Here is a 27195-nt window from a genome sequence, read left to right on the forward strand (position 1 = left end):
ATTTTCAACCAAAAGATCTATATTTTTAGAAATGTCACAAAAGTAAAAGAGTCTTGTAGTGTCCTGCAGTGACACTCTAGGTTTGACATTTTGAGTTTCCAAGTATTTCAATGAGTGCCCGATAAAGGCTTAATCAAATCAAATCATTATTTTTTGCCATGTCGATAATTTATAGGAATCTGCCTCAGTGCAGCCCTCAAAACAGAAACACACAAGTACATAACGCATTTTCAAATATATAACCATTTTTACCCCCTCCAAGAGTTTGTTTACACTTGTAGTTTCTTTGTTAGCTTGCCTGACAAAAGTTACAGATTTTGAATGAAGTCTGGTGGGAAATAGGCCATGAACTCATATATATGACACAACTTTTTTTCTGTGGCGCTAAAGTTTGACAGATTATTCAGACCAGTTGCTGATGCAAGAACGCCTTTCGCAACATGGTAGATGACAGAGAAAAATCTTAAATTTCTTGCCTCCATGTTTAGAGACTGAAGAAAACAAGTTTGAAACTGTCGTTTGCTATAGTAGGCAGGATATAAGTGATAAGTGACTTGATATAAGTGATATAAGAAGTGGCCAGTCGAAGTAAAATACCCCTAAACCAAATTTCTCACCATCTGTCCCCTGTGATAATATGTCACAACACCATCAGCAGGATAAATAACTTATTTGAGGAAAGGTTAATTTTGCAGAAAAACCAAGAGGAAGTCTGTGAGAAACAGAAGAGAGCAGAAGGGTCGCGAAAAACATGTGAAACAGGAAGGATGGTGTGGGTATGTGAATGCATGTCAGAGTGTGATTTTGACTCTGTGGTCTGTTTGTGGGCCGGTATATTAAAGTTTCACAGTCAGTGCTGTGAAAATGCAGTTCCTCCTCTGCTGAGCATCAGTCTGCTGCGAAGACGCCAGACTGCTGGACGTCCAGACTGCAGCAGGTAAGATCAGGAGCGTTTTTTTTTCTCTTATCAAATGTCAGTTTAATGTAGGTAGTAAACAAAAATGAAGTCACAATATTACACTTGTCTCTGTTTAGTTTGATTAAACGTTTAGGCAGAAATGTATCTGAGAATGTGGATAAATTAAGTCAAATCCATAATCAAGGTTTGTTTGTTTCAAGGTTTTGCTGTTTTTGGTCATTTGGGTTAGGGTAATAGCAAAAGATTTGATTTTGGGGGGTGTAAAATGATTGAGAAACACTACACAGCTAATCTAAAGTGTATTCACGGTGCAGACAAACAAAAACGACAAAGTTCCTACAGTTCCCTTCATGCTTTTGGGGTCACAAACAGGAAGTATGAAGTTGCCAAATATTAACTGAGTTGCACTGTGGGCTATGATTTGAACTTTTTGCCTATTTTTTTGGCAAATTGGTATCATTTAAAGTATGCCGAATGATCTGTTATCAGCGCCTGTTTGTGCATTAACCATAAATGTACAAATAACTACCGCTGCATTACTCTGATTAAAAAAAAAACCAAAACATAAAAATGTGATAATTCTCATGCAAGTTCTGGAGTCACAGATTGAGATTTAAGTTTTATAGATGTTTTACTATCGATAGCAGCAATTGACTGTTCGATCCACCTCACTCCTTGTAGCAAAAACATAATATATGCATAGGAATAATTCAAGAAAACAAACAAAAAGATACAACAACAAAAACCACTATATATTGATAGTTCAACTGGAAAGAATATTGTTGCTCTTACTGCCAAGGATTCAGTTAGTCTCGCTCTGGGCAACAACCTGAGGTCAAACTCTTTCAAGCCTATACTTTGACAAACTAACATCATTTAAAGTGAGCTGAATTAGCCTTTAGCAGTTCATGTTACCACTGTGCCCATATATGTACAAACAACTGTCACTAGATTACTTTAACACTGAAGAAAACTTAAACACGTGACGATTTTAAGGCAAGTTCTGGAGTTGTGAAGAGAGCTTTGCTCTTCTCTACGATTTCTAAGCAGAATTGAGGATATTAATTAGTCAAGATAACATCAAGATAGCGGTATCTTCAAGAGGTGTTAGTCACACTGACTCTAAATATGTGTTCACTACAGCAGAAACAACAAAAAGCAGAACAAAAAACATCCCCAATTGAAAAGCACAGCAAGAATTATAGTCTTATAATTAAGCCTTGTCTTACTTCTACGCAGGGCATAATCATGCTTTAGGTTGAGGAACTACTGTTCCCCTGATGCTTGGGAGATATACAATCCCAGATATATACATTCTATTTTGGCAAAAAAGCATCATTTAAAGAATGCCGAATTATCTGTTAGCAGCTCCAGTTTGCAGTGTGACCATCAATCTACAAAAAAACAATCGCTGGATTACTCTGATACTGATGAAAAAGTAAAAACGTGACGATTTTAAGGCAAGTTTGGTGTGATAAGAAGTGATCAAGATGTGGTTCTGTCTTCAGAAAGTGTAAGTCACACTGAATCTAAAAATCTGCATTTTGTGCCTGTGTGTTAAATCTGACCCATGACCTCCAATTCTAACTAGCTCAATTGTCTCCGTCCCCTCGCAGCCATGAGTCGACGGCGGGTTTCGGTCAAGGATCTGGGCGTGGTGGACTGTCAGGGCTGGCTCCTCCGCAGGAAGCAGGGCCGCAGCTTCCTGGGCAGCAAATGGAAAAGATACTGGTTTGTCCTGAAGAAGAGCTCTCTGTACTGGTACACCGACCAGATGGTAAGTGCCAGCCGAGCTTAAAAGTGCTCGTAATGTTCTTCAAGAGGAGAGTTCACAGATTCAGATCTGATACCGGGCCTGTCAGTGTTATTCCTGGAACATCATGACTAATGTTGCTCCGGGGGCCAGATGTTGAGGCGGGGAGAGTTGTTGTGGGCGAGGAGGACCTTTCAGGGCCTCAAATACAAGCAAACCACACTTTCGCACGCTGCCCAAAGTGGCGAGAGCACAGCCCGTGACCAAGCCCACTGAGCTCCAACGTAGCTCAAACAGGAAGCTGAGACCAAAGTAGAGATCTATGACTGTGAACAGATTTCAGTGTATCGGACAGCTTGCTGACAAGTGTTTTTTTTTTTCTTGTTCTGCAGGCGGAAAAAGCAGAGGGATTCATCAACCTGTCCGGCTTCACCATCGAACAGGCCAAACAGTTCAGGAAGAAACAGTACGACATGTTTTTTTGGTTTTTTTTGTGTGTCATGCAGTGAAGGTCGGTCTGGCTGGAGAGAAGAAAAACAAAAACCACAGTCAGTATCTCTGTCTGCAGTCGATCATTCTGCCACTGACGACTAGTTCGCTCTCAGTCAGGGTGAAGTTACCTCAACACACCGCACACATCCAGCTCTCTCAAAGGCCCCGAGATGTAGTAAAGTGAGACTTCCTGTCCCTTGGATTGTGAAGCAGGTGTAAATGTGCTCTAAAAACTGTGAAAGTATCACTCAAACAAGTCAACGCATCCTCTGTAAGATTGCGATCCGTCAAACCCCCAGCACAGCGGCAGTTGTTAAAAAAAAAAAAAAACGCTGACAGAACTGATGAAATCTTTATTCAATGTCATTAAAAGCTCACTGTTGTGTTACAGTGCTGTGACAGCCAGTCACCCCCAGGTTGTGACCATCTTCATCGCTGCAGAGAGCTTCACAGACATGAACAAGTGAGTATTTGATTGCATCTTACTCTGTGTGTGTCTGTGTATTGTGTTCGATTGTTCTTGTATCTATATTTTTCTTCATCCACTAATGATAGAAATCATTTCAGCCATGCTAAGTGCGTGCCTGTACTCAAGCAACAGTAGGTCAGTATCTGTCGCCCCCCCTCTTTAGTTAGGTATGGCGACACCACTTGGACGAACCGCACAGAAATACCGTAAAACCAGAAATTTAGCAAGTTGGTTGCTAACGATTATTTCAGACCGTTGTGCATAGTTTGTCACAGTGCAGCATTTTTTCCAATTCAATTCAAGTGACCTTTACTGACACTGAAATAATGACAACAACATTGCCAAAACATAAAAACTCGGATGTCTCCATATTTCTGTACATAACACAATAACTGCAATATGAACACTGGAGAAAAAAACGCTGTCCCGTTAGCCACTGAGCTGTTAAATTAGCAAATGCTGGCATGTGAAACCAACATGGCTAATGTCATACCTGTCAAACCCCAATGTGCCAGCATTGTCACTGGGAGCATGCTGTTGTTAGCACGTAGCTCAAAGCACCCTCTCACAGCAGTTTAAATGGCTCGCGTCTGTCTGCATGCTGGCATCTACGTCAAACTGGAACATTCGTCTTTGGACGGAGGAGACGGCGCCGACCACATTACTTATCACGCACCCACAGAGCTTTACTGAGCACTCTCCCCAGACAGCTTGACTACCATACACACTGGGGCTCCCCCGGCCAAAGAAACCCACTCTTAAACTCAGAGCTCAGTGTCCTTAGAGACTCCGTAAGGACACTCCCACACAGAGTTTAAAAGCCTGCAACTCCCCCCAGATATCATAATAAAACACTGATTGGGAGCATTTTACTGTTAAAAAAAGTACTTTTACTTTGGATACTTTAAAAAAATTAGCTGATAATAAGTAAGTAATGGTTTGAATGCACTGAACTCAAAAAGGTTCCATCTCTGGGGAGCAGAAATGCGATCAGCAAGTTTGAGCAAAATCTATCCGTCACATTTTGATGCCAGCGGAGGAGATTTTAGAGGGGATGAAACTCCGTGTCAGTCAAGCTGATAGTTGTTACTTCACCGTTGACTCATTGTCTTTCTCTGTGCTCACTGCTGTTTATTTTAAGAATGAGTTCCTCTTCTTGTCGTTTCTCAGTATTCATCCACTTCTTGTTTTGTGCTGTAATGTGAAACTGATGAGTCAGTCATGTTGAGGGTGGCGGCAGCATTAAAAGGCCTGCCGTCTGTTTGCAGGTGGATCAGTAAACTGTCAGAAGCAGCCCAGTCGTGTGAGGTGATCAACGCTGAAGGTCAGGCTGTTCACACACGGTTTCATGTCTTTAATAATTAACACAGGCCATTTAAGAAGGATTCACATACATCATGTATACAGGAAACAAATGATAAATTCTCCAGAAATTGAAAGTATTTAACTCTTCTCAACTTCATCAGCTCCTTCCTGTCTTTTTTTTCTGTCGTCTCCTCTTCCCTATTTTTCGCTCTCCCATTTTCTCTTTCGGTTACTCTTCTCCATTCCTGCTAAATTTTCACATCTTCCAAATGTCCCCTCCCTTTCACCACCACCCTTTGACCCTTCCTTGGAATCCTTCGAACGCATTCTTCTGTCATTTTACTGACCTTTTCTTTTGTCGTTCTGTCTTCTAATTTTTCTTCCTGTCACCTTTCTTTTATCCTTCTTAAATCTTTTTCTAAGCACACTGTCGCCGGCAGCTGGACTTGTTTTAGTTTTCTTGAAGACCTCTCATCCAAGAGGCTTCTTCAGGTCTAACTAACCTGAGGGGGAGTTGCAGGCTTTTAAACTTGGGAGCTATGGGAGTGTCCTTACAAAGTCATTGAGGACACATTGTTAAAATTCTAGATTGGATTGTCATTGTGTGAAACAACGAAACACGTTACGATACGTGCAGAATACAAGATAAATTGGCAATGGTAATAAAAAACAGAATGAGAATAGGCGTTAAAGGGTCTGTCAACGTATTTCTTCAACAGAATGGAAGGAAAGTTATCCAGAATAAATAGATAATCAAAAAAATGAAGAAGATGGAGGAAAAATAAGAAACTACGCTGTCTGCAGCAGGTCACTTTCTTCTTCCATTTCTTCTTTTCTGCGGCACTCTGTCTCCCACAGTTCCTCCCTTCACTCGTCCGTCTCTTCTGTGTGCAGAGTGTTACAGTGAAGACAGCGATCAGGATGGCGACGAGTGTGAGTCCACTTCCTGTTCTACGGACCCCGAACAGGAAACAGCAGAACCTGAAAGTGTGAGTGTCCAAAGAGTGAAACAGAACTACGACGTCAATTCGAATCCTCCCAACAATCTGTCCTTCTCGTCCTCAGCCGGTCTGCGAGTCTCCGTCCAGCGCCTCGGCCCCGCCCCCTACAGCGACCGATGGAAACAGAACCAGAAGCACCTCGGAGAGCGGTACTTTGAATAGACACAGTAGAAGAAGAACACCTGTAGTTGGAGGTAAACGCCTGTCTTGTCCTGACCTCCCTGGACCAGACGGGGCAGGTGGAGAAGTGTCCATCCGTCTGATCCAAGTCGCAGAAGATGAAGACGACGTCCTCGGTGAACACTTGGAACCACACCTGGTTACCGTAGCAACTGCTGATTTAAAGGGCAATTTGAACCATTTTACATCTGTGTTGTTCTCATCTTCCTCTCTCCAGAGAAGCCTCCCGATGAGATGGAGTGCCTCTACAACCACCTGAAGGCAGCCAGCCTGTCTCCGATCGGTCAGTCCAGCAAGCGGGACTTCAGAGCGTCGTTCATCAGGCGATGTCGGAACGACAAAGTCAACGAAAAGCTCCACGTGCTCCGGATCCTCAAGAGCACTTTAAAGGTGAGCCGACCAGAGAGAAAAATGATATAGAAGCCAAAAACATAGGGGCTACGGAAAGATGCTTTAGGTCAGGAGGGACAATCCTGAAATCCTAAAAATCCTGCAACTTACAGCAACTGGTTGTCAAAAACTGGTTGAAACAAATGAAACAGGTTCTGATCAGTGAGCTGCAGGGTTACTGGTTAGGCATTTGTTCTACCTTTGAACGTAGCCAGGCTAGCTACTCTCCTGTTTCCAGGCATTATGCTAAACTAATTAGCCTCCAGCCTTTAGCTTGATGGAAAGACAAAAGATTTATATTGATATTATAATCTCAAGAAAGAAAGAAAGCAAATATATGGGGATATATTTCCCAGAATGTTAAAACTTAAAAATAACAAAATAACATTGTTTTAAGATTGTTTTCTCAATTTAAGAAAGAAATTGTTTGAGACAAAAAACATCTTTGATTATCTCCCACGTAGGCTAAACATGATTGCAAGAAAAACTGCATGACACTTTATTTGCGTACAGTAACACAACTGCACTCTCATTTGTAAAACGGTTTCACTACAATATTGGCCTCATGTCCCTCAGGCCAAAGAGTCAGAGCTGCGGGCCCTCGATCAGCTCCTGGCACACCCGACACTCACAGCGCCAACATACAGGAAGTGGAAAGTGTCCAACCCCGTCCTGCTGCAGGAGATCATTCAATCCAGCCAGGCAGCAGGGGGCGCCACGGAGCTCAGACCTCCTGAGACCTGAGGCCACATCAGCATGGAGGAGCATGCCCAGAGAGCAGGTTACTGTGGTGAATCTCACTGGGTGAACTGGGACTAAGCAATGGTGCTGTGTCATCGTACCCTCCAGTACTGTGCTTCAGTAGTATGCTAAGGTACTTCTACTCTACTACAGTTTTGGAGGCAGATTTTGTACATTTTACTCCACTACATTTAAAGCTCTGCAGATTTGTACTGATGCAAAATAAATGAATAAATTATGATGTACTAGAGGTTATATGAGGGGTCGGATACTTTAAACATATATTGAAAACTAATTGTGATTCGTATGCTTTTTTAATAAAATTTTCATTTGACAGGAATTAGATACAATTTGACTTTTGATATAAAAGTTTCTCATGAATTAAATGTTTCATTTTAGATTAGAGTACGGAAGCCCTGAGGGTTAGGTAAAGATCGTTTTCGCCTGGTATTCTAAATTGTTTTCTCTCCTGTGTGGATGACCTGACCTCCTTTTTAGTTCCTTTTTTGCCCCCCAAAGGCAAAAACTTTTCATGTGTAAAAATGAGTGCAAAAAACATTTTAGATTCCCCCCAATGTGTGAAAAGACAAACATATTTTTTTCCATTATATCTTGTTTTTCACAGGATTTTATTTATTTATAACTGAGTGAAATATAACTAATCCTCCTGAACGTGGTGGTGGTGCACGACAGCCTCTTGTGGTCAAAATGATTATTACAAAGACAAACAAAAATGTTTTTATTCCTGCCAAACTTTCTTTTCATGTTCACACATGACAAAAAAATTTTTTTCTCCTAAATAAAATAATTTTCACTTGGTTCAACATAAGAAAGAAAATCTTGTTAAAGGTTTTTTCTCGTACTGTTTCACACATATATAAAATGTTTCTTCTGGGAGAGAAATGTTATTTTCACAGATCATCACAGGGCTGACATATAGGGACAAACAACTGCAATCACACTGGCTAAGAGTAACCGATGGACCTAACTTTTGCATGTCTTATGATTGTGGGATGAAGCTGGAGTACCCAGAGAGGACCCACACAGGCACGGGGAGAACATACAAACTCCACAAAGCAAAGCCCTGCTTGGGCTTAACCCCGGTCCTTCTTGCTGTGGATCAACAGCAGCTCTAACAAATGTGCTGCAGTGCCAGCCATTGTGACAAACTATGGTAAGAGTGCTGCATCTAACCTGTCTATCCACTGCACCCATCTGTGAGATCTGGGCTTGATTATTTTCATCCCCTTAGTCCTTAAATTATAGGTAAGCACAATGCTGTAGTTTTAGTTACCATCTTTCATATACCTTTTCCTCACTTCTGGGAATATTTCATGGAGAAATCAGCTGTAGATTTCTAATATGGGCAATTAGATGAAAAAATGCCAAATGGAAACTATACCTGCTGGCACTTACGGATACCAATTAAATCACTTGGAATCTACAAAGTTGGTTTCACGTGTGAAATGATCTCAAAAGTGAAGTTAGTGGGGAAAAGTCTACAGAGGTTGTAAATGGAACTCCAGTGTGATGCTTGCTCAGACCATGAAGAAATGAGACAAAGACAGAGCCCAGACCTCACTGACAGCATGGTGTTTGACAGTTTAGATAGAGCACTTCAATTTAAAACCAAATTACTGAATTAAACTGCACTTAAGAGCTTGGCCAAATTGAAATGTCCACAGGATAAACTTACGATTGCAGAATATCAACTGTATTACTCATTAAATGCATTTAAGTTTAAAAGTTTTATTAAGGTTACATTGCATTTAATGCCCATGAAATGATGTTTCAATTAAAAACTAATCACCTTAAGTTTAAAATGTTTTATAACATCCACCACTCATAGGTTAAGCAGTATAGAGATTATAGTTGTCTTGTTAGTCATTTGTTTGGACATTGAGTTTTTTGCGTAATAAAAATTGTTTTAACACTTGTTTTAAACTATTTTTGCTGTTCATCGCTATTCACACCACAACCCTATAAGCATTTAGCTGCCCCTGTGGGATAAAAATAAAACCTATGAAACTATTCAGGATTCTGTTCAGCAAAGTAGAAAGTCACCACAACCACCAACAATGTTGACAGTAAACAAATTTATTTTGTCATCTGCATTTTTTACAGCTGGAATTCTGGGAATTCAAACACGACGTCTTTGCCTGTGAGTTTCTTGTAGACACCAGAGAAAGTCTCCACCTGAAAGACAACAGGACACACATTACTTCAATATCCCAACAGTTTATACTTCAATATCCCGATAGTTTATTCAGATCAGTTTTAACAGGGGTTCAGCTGGTTTTACTGAACCCACATTAAGACCCCAAGCTTTGTATTAAGAATAAATCAGACATCGACAGAATTACCTGCATTTAAAATCCAAGAAAATGTCACAATTTAACTTTTGTCTCAGAACAGAGAAAACTCCAATGTAGCCAATTTCCAATGCTATAATAAAAGATTTCAAATTTGACAGTCTAAAAGCAGCCAACATCCAGTTTTCGACTTCAAATGAAAAACTGACAGATCAATTTCAGCACTGATGTACAAATACATTCTATACTCCATGTCCCATTTACTAGGGATTCTATATTTAAGAAAAAACAAAACACATGTTAAAACACACCAGTAGACTTCACAGCAATACAGTGGGATGAATTACACTCTACCCAATAAAGTTGCAACTGATTTTACACTGGACCCCTTTAACTGGTTTCTAATTTAACATTTAGAATTCAGTCAGCGACATGTAAATCATCACTGAGGTGAAGACTTTGTGCACTGCATGGTTTAGCTCCCCAGTAACGGCCCCAAAGGACTCTGGGAAGATGTAGGAATATGCAGGACGCCCGTCCTCACCGACCAGAGGCCGGGGACAGAGCTTTGTCTCCGACGATGTGGAACGGGACTGTACGTCTCAGCTCAAGAGCTACGCTCCCATACGCCACCAGGACAGAGCCAGGAGAGCAAGCTCGCTGGATGTCCACGTCGGATAAAACAAAACCAAAACACAAGGACTGCACAGATGTGGGGAATTATTACTGCTGCCCATTGTTTCAGCATCTGATCAATGCTAGGCCCAATAAGATGAGTAAGTTTGACATATCTGAAGAAGATCAGAGCCATCAACACTAGAAACTGAACGTCACTATGAGCTCTAATCATTGATATTTTTTATTTATGATATTTTAAATTGATGTTTTATAGTCACAAGGATGAACAAAATAATCAGCAGGGTAATTGATATAGAAAACTGCAGCCATAAACATGTCATTTAACACTTCCTGACACAGCTATTCCAACTGTTTTTTAATGACTTACTTTGTGTTCCACGTTGTTCTGCTGGGCCTTGTCCAGATGGACCTTGATGAGCCTGCTGCAGTCCATTTTGACTCTGATCCTCTTACCCACGATCTCACTAGGGAACACCAGGTCCTCCAAGATGGCGTCGTGGACCGCAGTCAGAGTACGACTGAGGGAAGAAAACAATAAATCACATGAATACTCAAATCACATAGGAAGAGCTGCAAGCTCAGGGATCTGTGCTTAGAGCTGCAATGATTAGTCAGTTACTGCAAACTATTCTGATATTTTTTTCAAGCAAGAATGTTAAACACTTGCTGATTCTAACGTGTTCAATGAGGAGATCCGATCTTATTTTGGAGATCGAACACATAACGGATGGAAGGTAGCTGTTAGCAGCTGCCTAAATAAAAGCTAAATGAATCTAACCTGTAAAAGTTGGAAAAGTTATTTGTAATGCATTTTCCATTTCCTTATGCTAGTACAACTAAATATAAAAACATGAAGTCCACTTCACACTGAGGTTTCCAGCTCATAATAAATCCTGTAAAACAGGTGTTGTGCACTGCATGGTTTAGCTCCCCAGTAAGGGCCCCAAAGGACTCTGGGAAGATGTAGGAATATGCAGGACGCCCGTCCTCACCGACCAGAGGCCAGGGACAGAGCTTTGTCTCCGACGATGTGGAACGGGACTGTACGTCTCAGCTCAAGAGCTACGCTCCCATACGCCACCAGGACAGAGCCAGGAGAGCAAGCTCGCTGGATGTCCACGTCGGATAAACACTGGGTTTATACTGAACATGATCATCACCGTCTGATTCACTCTGCACCGCAAACTTAAGGAAACATTTCCCGTAAAACTGTTTCATAGATGAAAACCAGCAAATGGTCACAATAAAAAAACAAACCCAAAAAACATAGTTTTGCATAAAATGACTTCAATGAAGTTGAAGTCCTGTTTTGTTCCAACACTTTAATAAACCAATTTCTCATAACTGCTTCATCTGTTACCATCATTGGCTAATAAAACATTTTATATTAGACAACCCCAGTGTTTGCAGGTTTATTTTACTAAATTATACCACAGCAGCCAAGAACAGGAATACAAAAGAACTAAAATCTATATTGATATCATCCTGACTAACATCCTAAATAAATTATTTTGAGAGTCCATCAACAACTTTGAGTTTATGTGACATTAAACTGAGAATATCTACTCACCTCCTGGGACGCTTCTGCTTATGCTGAATGCGGCTTTTCCTGGTGGGTTTGGGCAGAATTCTCCTCTGAAAAATGACATAATCTAATTAATCTCCAGCCAGGATTTACAAGCATTTAAACTTAATTCAGCATAAACAACAAAAAAACAAAACAAAAAACAAAAAAATCACAGTCTATTGAGTGCAGGATATTCTGAAGTCGAGTAATCAAGTAAACCTGTACTTATTGGCTTCTTTCTGCTTTCAACACAATGGTCAAAAACAATGCACTGAAAATTGCTTTCACGTTTCCATAGCAGCATAACTTTCTATAGAAAAAAGTTCAAATGACAAACTATTTTAATAAACCAATTAAAATCTGACTTGGGAAACATTTCAGGCATAATGTGCACTGCATGGTTTAGCTCCCCAGTAACGGCCCCAAAGGACTCTGGGAAGATGTAGGAATATGCAGGACGTCCATCCTCACCGACCAGAGGCCGGGGACAGAGCTTTGTCTCCGACGATGTGGAACGGGACTGTACGTCTCAGCTCAAGAGCTACGCTCCCATACGCCACCAGGACAGAGCCAGGAGAGCAAGCTCGCTGGATGTCCACGTCGGATAAACACAGATCACAATCTCCCCCGATCCTTCCTGTGGCAGGTCATGGCAGAGGTCTGTTTTTCTTCTTTTTTCAAATTGTCTACATGAATTCATCTAGTCGGTTGTTCGAGTCAAAACAAGACCGACTATTGCAGGTGGTGAAAATCCATGAAATCTTTAAAAAAAAAAAAAAACCTTGACTTTTCACAGGATTTAAGCTTGGTAACTAGGCTTGAGATCTTTCCAGAAAATGAAATTGCATATTCGTGCAAGAAGACATTTTCAGAATGTTCTACTGGCACTCAAAAATCAATTTATCTATAACATGCCAGATTTTCCTGAACAGAATAGTCACTCCGCCCTCGACAAGATGGAAAGACCCCTTCAGCTTCGACCACAAATCCAGCTATCTCCGATTCTCCCCTGATGTTTTGGTGCAACTCATAGAATAAAATACTATCCCAGTGAGCTGTAATCCTCCACTTAACTGTAGAAAAAGAGCCTCGCTATATCACACCAGAGGGTCATCGGCACTCATGACACCCTTGACTAGGCAAGACACCTCTATTATCTCTGCTTTATCCATCACCATCCTTACCTGTGCAATGAAGACCACGTGCTTTCCGCTGAACTTCTTTTCCAGCTCCCTCACCAGACGCACCTGAATCTTCTGGAAGGACTTCAGCTGAGGAACGGGAACGAAGATGATGATGGCTTTCCTGCTGCCACCAACCTCGATTTCCTAAAAACAGAACAGACTTAATATAACCTGTTTGAAAATATCCTATACAACAACCCAATTAAAAAACATTAAGCGCATTGACAGCTCATTTACTGAACAATTAAGTTTTAATCAGGAGAATGTTACACCTATAGCAATTCAAGTCGAGCCTTAATATTGCATAATGTGCACTGCATGGTTTAGCTCCCCAGTAATGGCCCCAAAGGACTCTGGGAAGATGTAGGAATATGCAGGACGCCCGTCCTCACCGACCAGAGGCCGGGGACAGAGCTTTGTCTCCGACGATGTGGAACGGGACTGTACGTCTCAGCTCAAGAGCTACGCTCCCATACGCCACCAGGACAGAGCCAGGAGAGCAAGCTCGCTGGATGTCCACGTCGGGATTTCATTTAAAACTGCAACTTCAACTGAATTTAAAAAAAAAATGAATCCTGGACTCCTGTAAGCCACCTTACCTTTGCTGCAGTGATGTTCAGCTCTCTCAGCTGAGCCTTGAGGTCGGAGTTCATCTCCAGCTCGAGCAGAGCCTGCAAGAGAAGAGGAAAAGCACTTGTGACTGTCCCTTCTAAAACAACTCCTGGACACATTTACATCCTCTGCAACTAACTTTATTGTCCGATTGGACAATGATTTTCAAGATCAAGTTACATTCCCTACATGTTTGTGTTTACATGCAAACAAAACGAATGATTATTTAAAGAGCAACTTGCTCAGTCAACAAGTCCAGTAGATTTTGTTGGTAGTTTCTATAACACACACTACATGTACATCAACATTTCCCTCCAGCATTCACCTTCAAACTATATCAACTGACACTTGAATTTCAAAGTAAGTGAATGTTGGACACCACAATTGAAATAACTACAAATAGCAATAAGGAGCCCATTTAACTGAATCAGAACAATGCATGTTATGCCATCTTTGAACGATGTCCCAACATTCAAGTCTTTGGTGGTCACTTCAGTAGAACAGCCACACTCCACACACTACATGCAACTTGACAAAAGTATACAGTGCACCCGTGAGTTGATGTGATCCTGGTCCTCTTACCTGGGAGATCCCAGACTCGAACTCGTCTGGCTTTTCGCCATTAGGCTTCACTATTTTGGCGCTGGTACTGAACATGGCCTTTGTCTCTGTGGAGAGAAATAAAAAGACATGTGGGTTCCAATTGCAGGCTTCTTAACTGATACGGATCCTGGAAGAACGCCTTCAAACCAGCATGTAACGCTACCGCGCCAGGCTAAAGGCAGAGCAGCTCTATGCTAGCCGGGAGCAGCAGGCTAACTCAGAAGGATAGCCAACATAGAAGACGGTTTAGGGCAAAAATAATTACCTCAAATAAGAACACACAGACACAAGCTAGACACTCTCTATATCAATACAAACTTCATGTTAGCAATAAGAAGTTCGAGCTAGGTTAGCTAGCTAACAGTAATTAGCCGGCTGTCACTTGTCTCTGCAACAATTTCGCGTCAGTTCAGTTATAAACAGAAGTTAGTAGTTTTAATTCAGAAAAACGACTCATACACAGGGCCTCGAGTGTTCGGTCTAACCTGCTGCCTTCTCCAGTCGCTACTTTAGCAGCTATCTGAACACATGCACGGCCTAGCTAGCTACTCGCCGTTACAAGAACCCATTCACCCGAGCTTCTCTACTACGCTTTATTTCATGACATAAATCGGCCATCCGCCACCCCAAACCACATAATCTAAGGTATCAGAGACTTAAGATTCTCGGTGGTGGGCGAACACACAAATAAAACGACATTAAGGCACATTTTGGATCAGAAAAGCCAGTCCTGTGAAAAATAGCACGACTAACCTCTGTCAACGACGGCCAAGGAAGAGGCCGGAACATCGCGAGAGTTGTATTAATCCAATCCGGGAGACTCATATCGCTATCGCGAGAAGTGTTGATGTGCTCGCTGGGAGTGAAAAGAACATCGCGAGAGCTGTGTGAGAACATAAACGGAAGTGACTTGCTGTGGTTGTCAACTGTTGTCAAATAGGACTTTTGGATTTCTTTGTTTGCAGCAGTATAAAAATTCTAAAGAAACGCTTAGTCCCAGAGATATAACACCAGAGAGGAGTCATACTTATCTGGAATATTTGCGTGTATGTGTCTTGTTCTTAAGAAAAAGAAAACCAGCTAGCTAATAACCGTGCTAGCTAGCTAATTTTGGCATTTTGACTGAGAGCGTATGCCGTGCTGTTGAATTTGGCTTGAGTTTCCTCGCAAAACACAAATGACCAGTCAGATTCAGTGGTACCTCACTGTTTGAGCTTACGTCACGATGTTAGTCTCCTCCGTTTCACGACAGTTTCTCGGCAAAGAGTGATGTTAAGACTGACTGGCTTTTTCAGAGTTGCACGCAGGGCTGTCTGCAGCGCCGCCGACGACATGGCGAAGGGCAAGTTTTTCTACGCAGTTAGGAAAGGATTCAAACCAGGAGTCTACACTTCATGGTAAGACTGTTTGCATCTTAATGTCAGCACATCTGATTGTAGGAAAACCAAAGCCGTTGATTCCTCAAAGCGCCTTCCCTTTAGCGAAAGGAGGCATACGCCAAATTCCATCTAAATATCAGGTACTTAAATGTCACTTTGTCCTCTGTGAAAATGACACACCAGCCAAAAGATCATTTGAAAGTATTTTGCAATTGCAAGAATACACTCTTGAATTAGGCTTGGAAGCCATCTATCTATCTATCTATCTATCTATCTATCTATCTATCTAGGAATGATCACCAGTTTTCACTTTGATCTAGGGATGAATGCAAGAGCCAGGTGGACAAATTTCCATCGGCTTCTTTCAAGAAATTTTCTTCAGAGAAAGATGCCTGGGCGTTCTTCAGAGGAGTCGAACTGTCTGCACCTCCAGTGGTGAAGAAAGGTACGCTGGTCCAGACCAACATGAGGCTCTGCCTTTTAAAAGGTCGACGTTTTGATCCCAGCAGCAAGTTAATCCATCAACAGTCAGATGTGTTCAGCTTTATTTTCTGCAGGGAAGACACTTAATCAAATACTTTTTGCCTGATACAGGGTTCTGTACTTTGTATATGATAATTTACACTCACTTGGCATACTTTTTCCCCAGTTTATAGGCTAGATTACCCCTGGAACAATCAGGACATTTATGCAGGAATTTGATGCGTAGTATATGGTTCTGGATTAGGGATGAATACCCCCTTTTGAAACTCTAAATGGCACTTTGCAGACAAAAAAATAACAATTTGTGTTTTTGGCTTTCAGTGGCTGAGATTGTGGAGTCAAATGAACATCTGCTTCCAAAAAGAGGTCCGGAGGCTCTGGAGTACATCCCTCTGGGAAAGAAAAGATGTCACTCAGAAGAGGAGGCTGAGTCTGAACCCAAACGAGTCAAACAGTCAGAAAGTTCGTCTTCAGTCAGCCCAGACGGATTCACATACATGGGTAAGAAGTCTGGAGAATGAGGTAAAGGTAAAATATAAATGGTGGTATGAAGCTTTCATCTGTTTTTCTCCAACATGACAAGAAATATGTAAGTTTTTTTTTTTTTTTTCTAATTAAAAATGTGTAGATGATCTCTCCACTGCTCGCTCTCTGTCCAGGTGATGCCGTTGTTGTTTACACCGACGGTTGTTGTGCAGCCAATGGACAGCGTGGTGCTCGAGCTGGCATCGGGGTGTACTGGGGCCGCAACCACCCACTGTGAGAAAATACACACACACACACACACACACACACACACACACACACACACACACGCGCATACAGACTGTAGATGAGTTTTATCTAAATTAAAACTGGAAACATACATTTTTTTGCTTTAACTTATTACCAGGTGAATGTTGATTGCACAGTGTAATGGCTATAGACTTGTAACACCATCACATTTTAAGTTTAGTTCCTAATAAACTTTGCTTTCCCTATGTTGGCTACCAGCGCACACAAAATCTCCAACATAAATGAATTCATGGGACACATATTTATCACTGCTTTCCTGCAGAAATGTTGCAGATCGACTGCAGGGAAGACAAACTAATCAGCGTGCTGAATTGCAGGTAAGCCACTCAACACAAGTGCTTCAGTGTTAAAAGCCAGATTCTAACTATGATGTTAACAGTGTAGTGTGCAGGAGTTATTTTAGATGAAAAACAACAATCTTTGTTCCCTTTCGAACTGAGCAAGCCCTTTAACACACACACATGCCTTTGACACCAGAACTCAAATGTACTGAAAAGAGTTTTAAACTGTTTATGTAACCATTTCAAATGAATACCACTGCCTCTATAAACTACATAAGACCTACATAAGCAAGCTGTGTGATATAGTTATTTGTAATATCTGTCACTGGGTTGGATAATTCACAAGATTAAATCATGTTTAAGTGCTGAGGACTAATTTGCTGAGCCTCACAACCTGAGGAAAGACGCTCTTCATTGATATGGCATGAAAACAAAGAGGACTTTGTATGACTATTGTCATTTTGTCCACAGGGGGCGCCAAAATCAATGAAAAATGTTCCCTGCGGTGGATTTAAATACAGTCCAAAACTCCTGATTTATTCTGAAGGAAGTAATGTGTCCATATTAGAAAACTTTGAATGCTTGGACTAGTTAAACTGGACGCATTTTGTGTTTTAAATCACAAACTTAAAATCACTGTTTTTATAATAAGAATTTCAGTATAACTGCAGGTCTGTAAAGTTGTGCAACGAATCAGTGAACATTTTTGCAAATATAAGACCTTTTTTTAAAAATCGTGTCCTTAAATGTTATTCTTTGAAAAATATTAGGTCTTAGTGAAGTCTTATAAAGGTCTCTAAAGTATGCAGACAACATACACATTTAAAAAAATACAAGAAGTACAACAGTGTTAATAGCTTGAGTTTTTGTGTGTTTTCATGTATGGACCAGGCAGCCTGTCGAGCGCTGGAACAAGCTAAAGAGAAGAATATTAAGAAGCTGGTTCTGTACACGGACAGCAAATTTACAATCAACGGTGAGTCAAAAAAAAAATGAAATGCTTTCTGTACATGAAACCCAAGTGGTGTAACGTTGATCAAAGTCTTGTTCATCTCCAACATGTCACAGGTCCAGGGCTTATGATTGACATCTGAACAGTTTAGTTTGAAGTCTGTGGTGTCGTTGGTGCAGGTGTGACCAGCTGGGTGAAGAACTGGAAGCTGAATAACTGGAGGCTGAAATCTGGCGGTCCGATCACCAACAAAGACGACTTTATAAAGCTGGACAGACTGAACGCAGAGCTGGAGGTCGTCTGGGTAAATATCAGCCTGCATCACCACTCACTTCACCCTGATCTCAGCCCGTCGCTTTCTTGTTAGTTAACATTTTCAAGAATGAAGAGATGGAGAAGGAAAAAAAAGTGCTTAATCTTGGGGACATCATTTCTCTGTCTTCTATTTCCAGTTGCATATTCCCGGGCATGCAGGCTTCCACGGCAACGAGGAGGCCGACAGACTGTCAAGGGAAGGGGCAGCGAAGCCTTTACCACAGCAGCATGACGACACTGATTAAAGCGATCAGCAGCAGGACTGTTTATCCACTCTGTGATACAGAGGCTTTTTTTTTTCTCTCTGCGTTCTGAGATGAAACCAGAAATCTGTATTTGTCCAATTTTCTGCGACATGTTGATTTTCATTTTTTGTTTCTGCTCTAAATAAAGTTTTAAGTTTCTGCCTCAAACATCTGATTTGTATTTTGTGATGCAGCGTGAAGGAAGTTAGGGACTGGAAAGAGAGAAGGCAGCATTGACAAGTGAGGAAGAGAAGGGAGATGAGCAGGAAGGATGAAGAATGAAGCACTTTGACCTTCTGCCCTTTGAAGTTGTTACATAAAAAACATTATTTATTATTATGACTCAGCAGTTTTTTCCCCTTCACTATCATGGAGGAGCTTCCAATCCCTGAAATGCAGCCTTTAGGAGACAAGGAGAGGAAAAGGGAGCCTTCTCTTATGCTGACTTTACCGCCATGCAGCCTCTCCTCATGAACTGAAAACTGTTCCCCCTCCATCGTGAAGGATCTTCTAATCCCTTAAATGCTCCTTGTGGATGGAGGAAGCTTCTGGAGAGGAGTCGGGTTCATCCATCCTTACATCTTTCTTTCACTCATGCTGAGGAGCTAGGACACAAGAAAAGATAGTGATGTGATGTACGCCAAAAAAAAAGAAAGAAACACCCTTAATTTGACTGCTTAAAAGAGAAAACCTGCAGAACTGATTCAGAGTAGTTGTAATGCAGTCAGTCGTCCAGCAGGAGGAGCTCCAGGTTGTTGTTACAGCTCAGACAAAGCTCAAACCCAGCAGGATGTCTGTTTATTTAAGGATCTGTTTAAATACTGATCGGCACATTAGATTCATATTGCTTCACACACATTGTTGCTTTGGGAAGACGTTTATTAAAAACAGAACTCCGTTGAGAGCGAGGGGGGAATCAAATCCGGACCTAAAGTCCTGTTTTTCTTTCACAAAATTAAACTGGGAGATGTCTGCATCCAGTTTGCTGAGCAGACTGTGAACCAGTCAGTGTTATTACTAAAACAATATTGGCGCAAAGTGTCCGGCCGAAGCTGCCTGTACGGACGAGCGTTCAATTCATTTATTCATTTCCCAGATAGAAAGAGCTTCAAACATTCCCATTATAAATAGCTATAATTTGACAGACCGGTTCAGTTCAAAGCAGGCCTCCTATCGTCTCACACCGGGCAGGATGAAAACACGGCCTCCCAGTGGAAACCGACTAAACATTTAGTTTGATTTATTAGGATCCCCTTTAGCATCATCAAACGGAGGGATCTCTCTCTCCGGGATTTCATCTCACACCAAGTTAATAGATAAATTCATGTTCATACACATTCATGAGGAAATGGTGAGTAAACAAAGATATAAACAACACAACAAATACACTTCATAGGTGGAGAAATACAACGTTTACCTCACATAGCACTTTACATGTCTGACAGAGCCGGCACCTGTCGAAAAAGAAAACCTTTTCGCTCTTTTTTGATGCTCCATTTACGGCCAAAGACTTCCATGCCTGGCTCTACACATTACATGCACTTTTTAATACACCTGTTTGCAGTTTTGTCAAAATAGCGGTACCATAATTTGGAAATCTTTGGTAAACTCAGTAACAGAAATTGTGTCAAAACAGAGCAGAGAAATTACAGTTGGTTGCTGAATAGATGCAGTAGATATTGAGGGATGAAACACAATAAGCTAATGGCGCGAAAACTTTGCAGTGCGCGCCTGCAATCCTATATATAGGTCAGGTGGAGGTCAGACTGTGTACAGCAAACAAAAAAATCACGGAGGGTTTATGTCGTTCAAACTTTATCAGGCTCAACGGGCAACATTTGAGCCCTCAGTAGGCGAGCGGCTACCAGGACGAGGAGCGCACAGGCAGGTCGACCTCTCAAGCAAAGCTGCTAATAAAACAGATCAAACTTTATTATTGTATTTTATTAATAGATTGAGAGACGAGTGTCAAAGCGGCCGCCGAGCCGAGAGAAGTTGGAGGGAGAGAAGTTCTCCGAGGCTAAGAGACCTGAAGGGGAACTTCAGTTTAATCAATGTTATTGCTGGAAATGTGTTTTTACGCTGCACACACACACACACACACACACACACACACACACGCACTGACACATCACCTCAGAATCTTACCAGTTGTCTTTTTACACACACATCCTGCAGACTCAGAGAAATGCTGCCATTGATTCTGAGCCGCGTTTCCCACCTGATGAATATTCGCTCGTCCTCGCCTCCAAAACTCAAACTAGCTGAACTGTCCACGGTTCCGTTGCACAACTTCCTGTTGCTCTGCCCTTTCCGACCCGACAGAACTTTTATTTCACTAGCAGAGTTTTAGAAGATGCCTCAGCACAAGCGGTGAAACGTGGATCACTTCACTTTGTCCCCTTCCCTCTCTCTCTTTCCTCTCTCCCCTCCTGTTTCCTTCATCACCACCTTTTCTTTGTCTTTTTCTTCCTCTTCTCCCCCTTCTTTCCCTCATCCTTCCGCCTCCTCTTCTTTTCCCCTTTTCCTTCTTCATCGCCCTCTTCCTCTTCTACTTATTTTACTTCTTCTGCGCCTTCCATTCTTCTTCTTCATCCTCTTCTGATCCTTTAATTTTTTTCCTGCATCATCATCCACTTCTTTTACCTCTCATGCTTCTCCCATTCTTCTTCTTCTGATCCTTTTTAGTTTTTCTTCTTCTACATCCCCCCAAAAAATCTCACAGTGCAGACAGAGTTTTTCAAATCCTTTCTAGCGCATTTTTAAAAAAACAAACTGGTTTAAAAAACATACTGAACTACACCAAATACTATACTATACTAAACATACTGCATCAACAGGTTTTTCCACTCATTATAGGGAAAAAATACACTTTTTAGGACATGTTTACACACACAGAAATGTATCCATGGAGTTGTGGGTTTTGAAGAGGAAGTAATTAAAATTTGCTCAAAGTTCCCTGTCGACACAGTAAAAGGGCGACTCCCACATTACTGCATCAGTGATAATAATCCTATTTGTATAGTCGTATAGTAAATGTAAACACAAACAATCCAACTTTTGAGCACTGTACTTTAACTTGTAATGGAGTATTTTTACTTTTTTGTGTTACCGCTTGTGTATCAGGAAAGTATCTGCCTCTTGTCTGCTTCCCCCTGGCAGACCTTCTGTACGTCTCCGTACAAAAAAAAAAAAAAATTGTTTCTGCTGATGGAAACACAGAGAAACAGAAATTAGAGACTCACCCCTCCTCACTTGCTCCCTTTCTCATCCTCCTCCTCCTCCTCCTCCGTCCTCCTGCGGCCGGTCGATTGGTCGGTGTCGATGTTGGAAACGGCAGGACGGAGGCTCGGGGTTCCTCGCTCTGACCCTGGCTGCTGCCTTGCGGCGAGCGTGGGGCGCCACGACCCCGCCAGAGGCAGCCCAGCCTGAGAGAGAGCGCCTCTCGGAGGTCAAAGGTCACCCCGCAGCAGCTTCACCTCCTAGCGGGCTGAGCCTTGTTAGCACTCCTCCTCAGCACACACATGTCTCCTCAGCAGACCGAGCTCTGGCATTGGTCCACCGCTGCCCTGCTGGAGGGGAGGAAGACCGAGCTAACTGTAAAGAAACTTAACAAACCAGACATTAGAAACATCCTGCTCACACTTCAGTGAGAGGGTTTTGTCAATTTTTAGACCAACAGCGTCTAAAATAAACCAGAATGTTCTGCCGGGGTTGAAGAACTCTCTGACACCACAAACCGTCTGACACCGAGCGGGGGATGTTCGCTAAAGTGCCTCGCAGTCTTGATGGGGAAGAAAAGGAAAAACTTCGCGCTGGCGCTCACGCCGTTCGACAGAAAACAAGACCAGACTGCGCCGCGGTGGAAGCCAAGTCGCTTCGGTCCAAGTTGAGTCCCACAAAGTTGGGAGACTGCGTCGGGTCAGGTTCGGCCACCGAGGTCGGGTGTCGGCTGCCGTGGTTCGTCCAAGGTCATGTCAAGATTGATGAGCTTCTGTCTTTTTTTTTTTATTTTTCAGGTTGCAGCGAAGACATCCAGCTCATGCGTGAGCCACTGAGGTCACGCCTGACCAGCCAGTTAAAGGGTTAAAGAGTAAAAAAATACGGCAGCACCTCCGTAAAGTCTTGAATTTGTTTACCAGCAGTCAGCTGAACTTCTCACCTGCAGTGGTTACGTAACCCCGTGACATCACTGCTGGGCGTGGTCCCGGACACATAAAAGCGAGTCTGACTTCAACCCGCGGGCTTTAAACTTAAAAATGCATGTTACAAACCATGGAACTAGTAACCACAGTATCCCCCAGACCCCCTCACAAATCATGCAATTTTAAGAGCTGCTGAGTGAAGGGAAACTTGGCTCAATTTAGTTTCAAATTTATATGATAAATTCTTAATCGTTAGTGCCTCCTTGTGAAAATCCGGCACTAAATGTGACACGTTCATTTGTTTCTTTACTTGTAAAAAACATCAGTTTGTCACGGCATCGCTGTGTCTAGCTGCAGTATAACACACTGATCAGTCAGTTTCCAAATCCGTAATTTTCACCAATTTTATGAAAGTGCACATTTTATTGACAGTAAACATGTCAAACTTTACTAATAACTGACTGAAACAGCACTTCTTTGACACTCCCCAGGCTCCCTCCCTGTCTTTGACAGATTCTTAATCACGAGGGCCTTCTTGTAAAATTCAACAAATGCCCCACATTATCTGTGTGAGTCTGTACTGGCCTGCTGGCTCCACCGGTTGATCTACTGATAAAAAACCACAGCACGGTTGGTCTTTAGAAACGGAAAGAGGAGCGTGTTTACTTGCATGTAGTGGGGTGGAGTGAGATTCAATCGAGTTGTTCATGTTCACGCCTCGCACAGATCAGGTCTGGTCAAGTGAGTGAACTTTGACCAACTCACAGACCTCATGTCCACAGTTGCTGAGGTTCTGTGCGAGTCACCGACAGCCAAGTTGGTCACGGTAAAGGGACACTATGTAGTTTTGGAAGAATTATTTATTTATTTAACACATGAATAAACAAGCTGTGCTCAGAGGAAAATAAGGTCCCCAGAACACTGTCTGAAGCTAGAAAGGTGGCAGGGTCCGCCACGTATACACAAAGTAAAACAGTATGAAACTGTGCTGTCCTTTAAGGTCAGCTTGTTTCTACAGTAATGAAAAGGAAGAGAGAGACGTTCCACTTGTGATTATAGTTTCCTCCCCCAAAACAACATAATGCACCTTTAAAGGCCACGTATGCAGTGGCTGACATCACATCTGTGTTGCTGCGGTCACAATCAAACCTCCGAGTTGAGTGAGTCTGAAGTTTCTGTGATAAATTTTTTTTCCGAGGTCCTCATTTGCAGGTGTCATATCTTCGTCAATGGAGTAAATATCTGAAGTTTTCTGAGGACACGTTTCAGTCACCGAGGCTACATTCGAGCCTCTTGAGTTGATTGAGTCTCAGATTTTTCTGCGAAAGTCGTGGCTTCTACAAGGGCCGCATTTACAGGTGTCACGTCTTAGCCGACGTGCCCGAGCCTCCGAGTTGACATCTAAGCATCTGAGGTCGTGTTTGAGCCTCCAAATCAATGTCCAAGTCCTGTTCGAGATGCCGAGGTCCCTGCCTTTGTTTCTGAAGTCTCGGAGTTATCATCCAGATCTCCGAGGTCACATCTGGAATTGATGAGAACATGTCTAATTTACAAAGCTCATGTCTGAGTCACTGAGGCCTCATCTACTGTTCCGTGTCTTTGTGGTCAGGTCGGGAGTCGCCGATATAATTTCTGATTATGTCTGATCCGATGTCAGAGTCTCTGAGGTCATGTCCAGTGCTGCCCTGAAAGCACCGAGTTGCCCGGCATCAAGTCCAAATCAGAGAGAAAATTGATAACTCTCCTTTCTCAAATTCATTGAGAGGCACTCAGGAGGACACCCGCTGATTACTGGAAAGTGAAACCTTGAGTTTGCTTCTTTTTAATCATCTGAGCACATCTGGCTTCGACAACGCTGCTCCTGCCTCTCCTCTCCTCTCCTCACCGGCATTCATCAAATCATCCCTCCATCCACTCCGCTGACTTTGTTTACACTGGCGCCTTTCTTTCTGATCCGGCATCAAGCAGAAGCTCCGCTCAGCTCTGCACCGGGAGGAGAGGAGCGCAGGAGGAGTCGCATTCGAAGATGGCGGGGTTGAACAAAGTGGTGTCTGTTTCCATGACAGCTGTCTGCATCTGGCTCTGAAACCAGCTCCCCACCTCCTCCGCTCCCAACATGACGTTTGATATGATGAGAAAGCAGGGGCGTCTGAGAGAGGGTTTCGTGTTTTTTCGGGGGCGATGGCTTTTGCTAGAGGAGGGCACCGGCTCAAAGAACCCTCTGATTTGTTACATAAGGATCGTCATTCCCAGCAGGACCCGGGTGAACCCGCGAACTCGCAAGAAAACTGGAACGCCGCGGCTTGTTCCTCCTCTCCAGCTGAAGATGTTTTCATCACAGATATCAGCAGGCGCAAGAGGTCAGAGAGAAAACAAAACCTGCCAAGACTGTGCTCATTAAGACAACACCAGAATTATCGTTAAAGCAAAACCAATTATTTCTGCATTGGTGTTTCCATCAATTATTCTGAGATCACGCTATTGAAAAAATAGTCTGTAATTGTGAGTTTTGTAAATTGGCGAAAGTACCCTTTTAAAAATGTAAATAAAGTCATTATCCCCCCCCCCCCCCCTCCATGCTGATGGAGAGTCAGGTGAAGCTCTGCAGTCCACAAAACATTTCTGGGACTTCACAGTGTCCCAGCGTTCTCCTAAACAAATCAAGTAGCCGGGGACTTCATAAAATGGCGCCACACGGCTCATCTGGCGTATTCCAGGTTTCTCAAATCCCAAATTGATTTCGAAAATATGTTAATAACCTCTTAACAAGTCAATCTGGGATCTCGGGGCTTCGGGGAACTTGGATTACGCTGCATGAGCTGCATGGAGCCATTTTATGTTGGTATTGTTGTTTTAGTCCCCAGCGTTGACTGTGTAAAAACTGCGGACAAGAGCCACCGTGACGTCACCCACGTGTCTCTGAAAGGCCAGAATGAAGCTCACAGTGGTCGGCGCTGGTCGTCACCATCTGGGCAGCGGCCGACCCCACCTGGATGATCAAATACGGGCAAAGGTGGCGCCGAAGCGAGTCTAGTCTGCTAACTCAGGCTGACAAGCTCTCTGTGTTCACACATAAAGATGTGAGAATTTGACCTCATGTCACTCGTTGACAGAGAAGATGCAGTGAAGACAAATCCACTTCTTTAATACCAAAAGTTAAAAAAAAACAAAACTCCGTGATCCCCTCGACTCCCCATCGTTTTGCTCCAGAGCTCGCGAGCTCCAGCAGCCGTCTGCCGGTTTGCGCTCGTTAACAGAGTCGCCCTTCATCCAAAATACCGGCCTTTGTCCCTCCACACCAAGTCTGTTAGCCCAATTAGCAGCACACAAAGACGTTACACTTTTATGATATTCACATCATAAATTCTCCGAAAGGCATCGACACCACAAACACGTCTCAGAGGTGAAGATCGGTGATTCGTTTAAAAATTCACCCATGCACATTTGTCGTGAAGGAAGAGATTAGGTGCAGAGACCAAAGCTGTCTTTTGTAGCAGGCTGTAAGCAGGTTTATCTGTGCTGTGACGATGGGCGGAGCCTCAAGTGGCCATTTGTGGAACTGCAGATTTTGGTACTTCCTTGTTGTCTTCATTAAACAGTCCTGTATGTTTCTGCTTGGGTCCCTTAACAGCTGCAGTTGTTCAGTAAAAATAAGTTTTGGACTATATAAAATCACCAGACTTTCACACAGAAGATAATAACCAAATTTTGATTTTGGTGGTGAACTGTTCCTTTAACTATTAAGCATATGGACAGCAAATTCATCCATGTGTCCCAGATGGACTGCTGCCTGCCAACATATCAGATACAAAGACAAAATTTTTTGCCCGGACTTGGGTGGATGGAGCTGTTGGTCAGTGAGGTGGGTCAGCACACCACAGGCCTCAGTCAATCTCCGGGATCAATTTTTTTCTTCATACTTAACCGATCAGCGGGTTCAGCTATTAGCAGCTTGGCAGGGCTCCTGTCATCGGGGGCTTCATTATCTCATCTCCCCGCTGATTTGCATCGTGGACAGAAAGCGCGTGAATCAATCGGTGCCCTCGTCGAAAAAAGTTTGGCGCGCTCGGCACCCCTGCAGCCATCTCTAAAGTTCCACTTCAAAATGAGATTTCCCAGCACGGAGGAATTATGACGCCTACTCTGATGAAGGAAAAAAAAAAAAAAAAAAAAAAGAATCGAATACTGGCATGAAAGTAAAACTCATTATGGAAATACATTGAACTTATTGACTATTCATGGGGTTCGCCTGCAAATGAGGAGTTAGTCTCCAGGAATGTAAAGTTTTGACTCTCCGACTCATTATCATCAGCAATTCAGTCAAATATAAAAAAACAATTATTTGTTTTAGATTCATTGAATGAAACTGTGAGGCTCTGCCATGTTTGAAGATGACTCTGGTGAGGGTCTATATCTTGTGTAATTATCTACAA

The 27195-nt window shown here is 42.5% G+C and overlaps 3 protein-coding genes and 4 non-coding genes across 9 annotated transcripts; 2 read left to right on the top strand and 5 right to left on the bottom strand.

Moving 5' to 3' along the window:
- Positions 1 to 177: 177 nt before the first annotated feature.
- On the top strand, positions 178 to 9216 carry ipcef1 (interaction protein for cytohesin exchange factors 1). Its single transcript, XM_037085551.1, has 9 exons — positions 178 to 937; positions 2536 to 2696; positions 3065 to 3138; positions 3556 to 3627; positions 4902 to 4957; positions 5833 to 5927; positions 6004 to 6235; positions 6337 to 6509; positions 7086 to 9216. The coding sequence occupies exons 2-9, from the start codon at positions 2538 to 2540 to the stop codon at positions 7251 to 7253; spliced, it is 1029 nt and encodes a 342-aa protein (XP_036941446.1). The 5' UTR covers positions 178 to 937; positions 2536 to 2537; the 3' UTR covers positions 7254 to 9216.
- Positions 9217 to 9327: 111 nt separating this feature from the next.
- On the bottom strand, positions 9328 to 14994 carry rps7 (ribosomal protein S7). The gene is made up of 7 exons (XM_037085555.1): positions 14921 to 14994; positions 14147 to 14232; positions 13552 to 13623; positions 12953 to 13096; positions 11772 to 11836; positions 10569 to 10719; positions 9328 to 9446 (listed from the first exon to the last, which is right to left on the bottom strand). The coding sequence occupies exons 2-7, from the start codon at positions 14219 to 14221 to the stop codon at positions 9369 to 9371; spliced, it is 585 nt and encodes a 194-aa protein (XP_036941450.1). The 5' UTR covers positions 14222 to 14232; positions 14921 to 14994; the 3' UTR covers positions 9328 to 9368.
- LOC119013160 lies at positions 10020 to 10239 on the bottom strand. The gene has a single exon (XR_005072707.1). It is a non-coding gene; the product is annotated as a small nucleolar RNA SNORA73 family (small nucleolar RNA).
- Positions 11107 to 11326, bottom strand: LOC119013159. The gene has a single exon (XR_005072706.1). It is a non-coding gene; the product is annotated as a small nucleolar RNA SNORA73 family (small nucleolar RNA).
- On the bottom strand, positions 12153 to 12372 carry LOC119013161. The gene has a single exon (XR_005072708.1). It is a non-coding gene; the product is annotated as a small nucleolar RNA SNORA73 family (small nucleolar RNA).
- LOC119013158 lies at positions 13258 to 13477 on the bottom strand. The gene has a single exon (XR_005072705.1). It is a non-coding gene; the product is annotated as a small nucleolar RNA SNORA73 family (small nucleolar RNA).
- Positions 14995 to 15070: 76 nt separating the features above from the next.
- On the top strand, positions 15071 to 18787 carry rnaseh1 (ribonuclease H1). 3 transcript variants are annotated; one of them, XM_037085553.1, is made up of 9 exons: positions 15071 to 15213; positions 15463 to 15564; positions 15867 to 15991; positions 16351 to 16530; positions 16689 to 16788; positions 17087 to 17141; positions 17997 to 18081; positions 18237 to 18361; positions 18510 to 18787. In XM_037085553.1, exons 2-9 carry the CDS (start codon positions 15500 to 15502, stop codon positions 18615 to 18617), a joined length of 843 nt encoding a protein of 280 aa, XP_036941448.1. In that variant the 5' UTR covers positions 15071 to 15213; positions 15463 to 15499; the 3' UTR covers positions 18618 to 18787. The 3 variants fall into 3 exon arrangements, with proteins under 3 accessions (XP_036941448.1, XP_036941449.1, XP_036941447.1); XM_037085552.1 differs by having other exon boundaries at positions 15097 to 15564; XM_037085554.1 differs by lacking the exon at positions 18510 to 18787 and having other exon boundaries at positions 15095 to 15564; positions 18174 to 18316.
- Positions 18788 to 27195: the final 8408 nt, after the last annotated feature.

This window comes from Acanthopagrus latus, chromosome 22, assembly GCF_904848185.1.
Source record: "Acanthopagrus latus isolate v.2019 chromosome 22, fAcaLat1.1, whole genome shotgun sequence".
In the NCBI taxonomy this organism is placed as follows: Eukaryota; Metazoa; Chordata; class Actinopteri; order Spariformes; family Sparidae; genus Acanthopagrus; species Acanthopagrus latus.

Coding starts and splice junctions, on each gene's coding strand:
- ipcef1 (XM_037085551.1), top strand. CDS start 2,538: ATGAGTCGACGGCGGGTTTCGGTCAAGGATCTGGGCGTGGTGGACTGT. Junction 2,697..3,064: donor ACTGGTACACCGACCAGATG/GTAAGTGCCAGC, acceptor CTTGTTCTGCAG/GCGGAAAAAGCAGAGGGATT. Junction 3,628..4,901: donor AGCTTCACAGACATGAACAA/GTGAGTATTTGA, acceptor GTCTGTTTGCAG/GTGGATCAGTAAACTGTCAG.
- rps7 (XM_037085555.1), bottom strand. CDS start 14,221: ATGTTCAGTACCAGCGCCAAAATAGTGAAGCCTAATGGCGAAAAGCCA. Junction 13,624..14,146: donor TCGAGTCTGGGATCTCCCAG/GTAAGAGGACCA, acceptor CTTCTCTTGCAG/GCTCTGCTCGAGCTGGAGAT. Junction 11,837..12,952: donor ACGTGGTCTTCATTGCACAG/GTAAGGATGGTG, acceptor GTCATTTTTCAG/AGGAGAATTCTGCCCAAACC.
- rnaseh1 (XM_037085552.1), top strand. CDS start 15,437: ATGTTAAGACTGACTGGCTTTTTCAGAGTTGCACGCAGGGCTGTCTGC. Junction 16,531..16,688: donor AGACGGATTCACATACATGG/GTAAGAAGTCTG, acceptor CTCTCTGTCCAG/GTGATGCCGTTGTTGTTTAC. Junction 18,082..18,236: donor CAGCAAATTTACAATCAACG/GTGAGTCAAAAA, acceptor TCGTTGGTGCAG/GTGTGACCAGCTGGGTGAAG.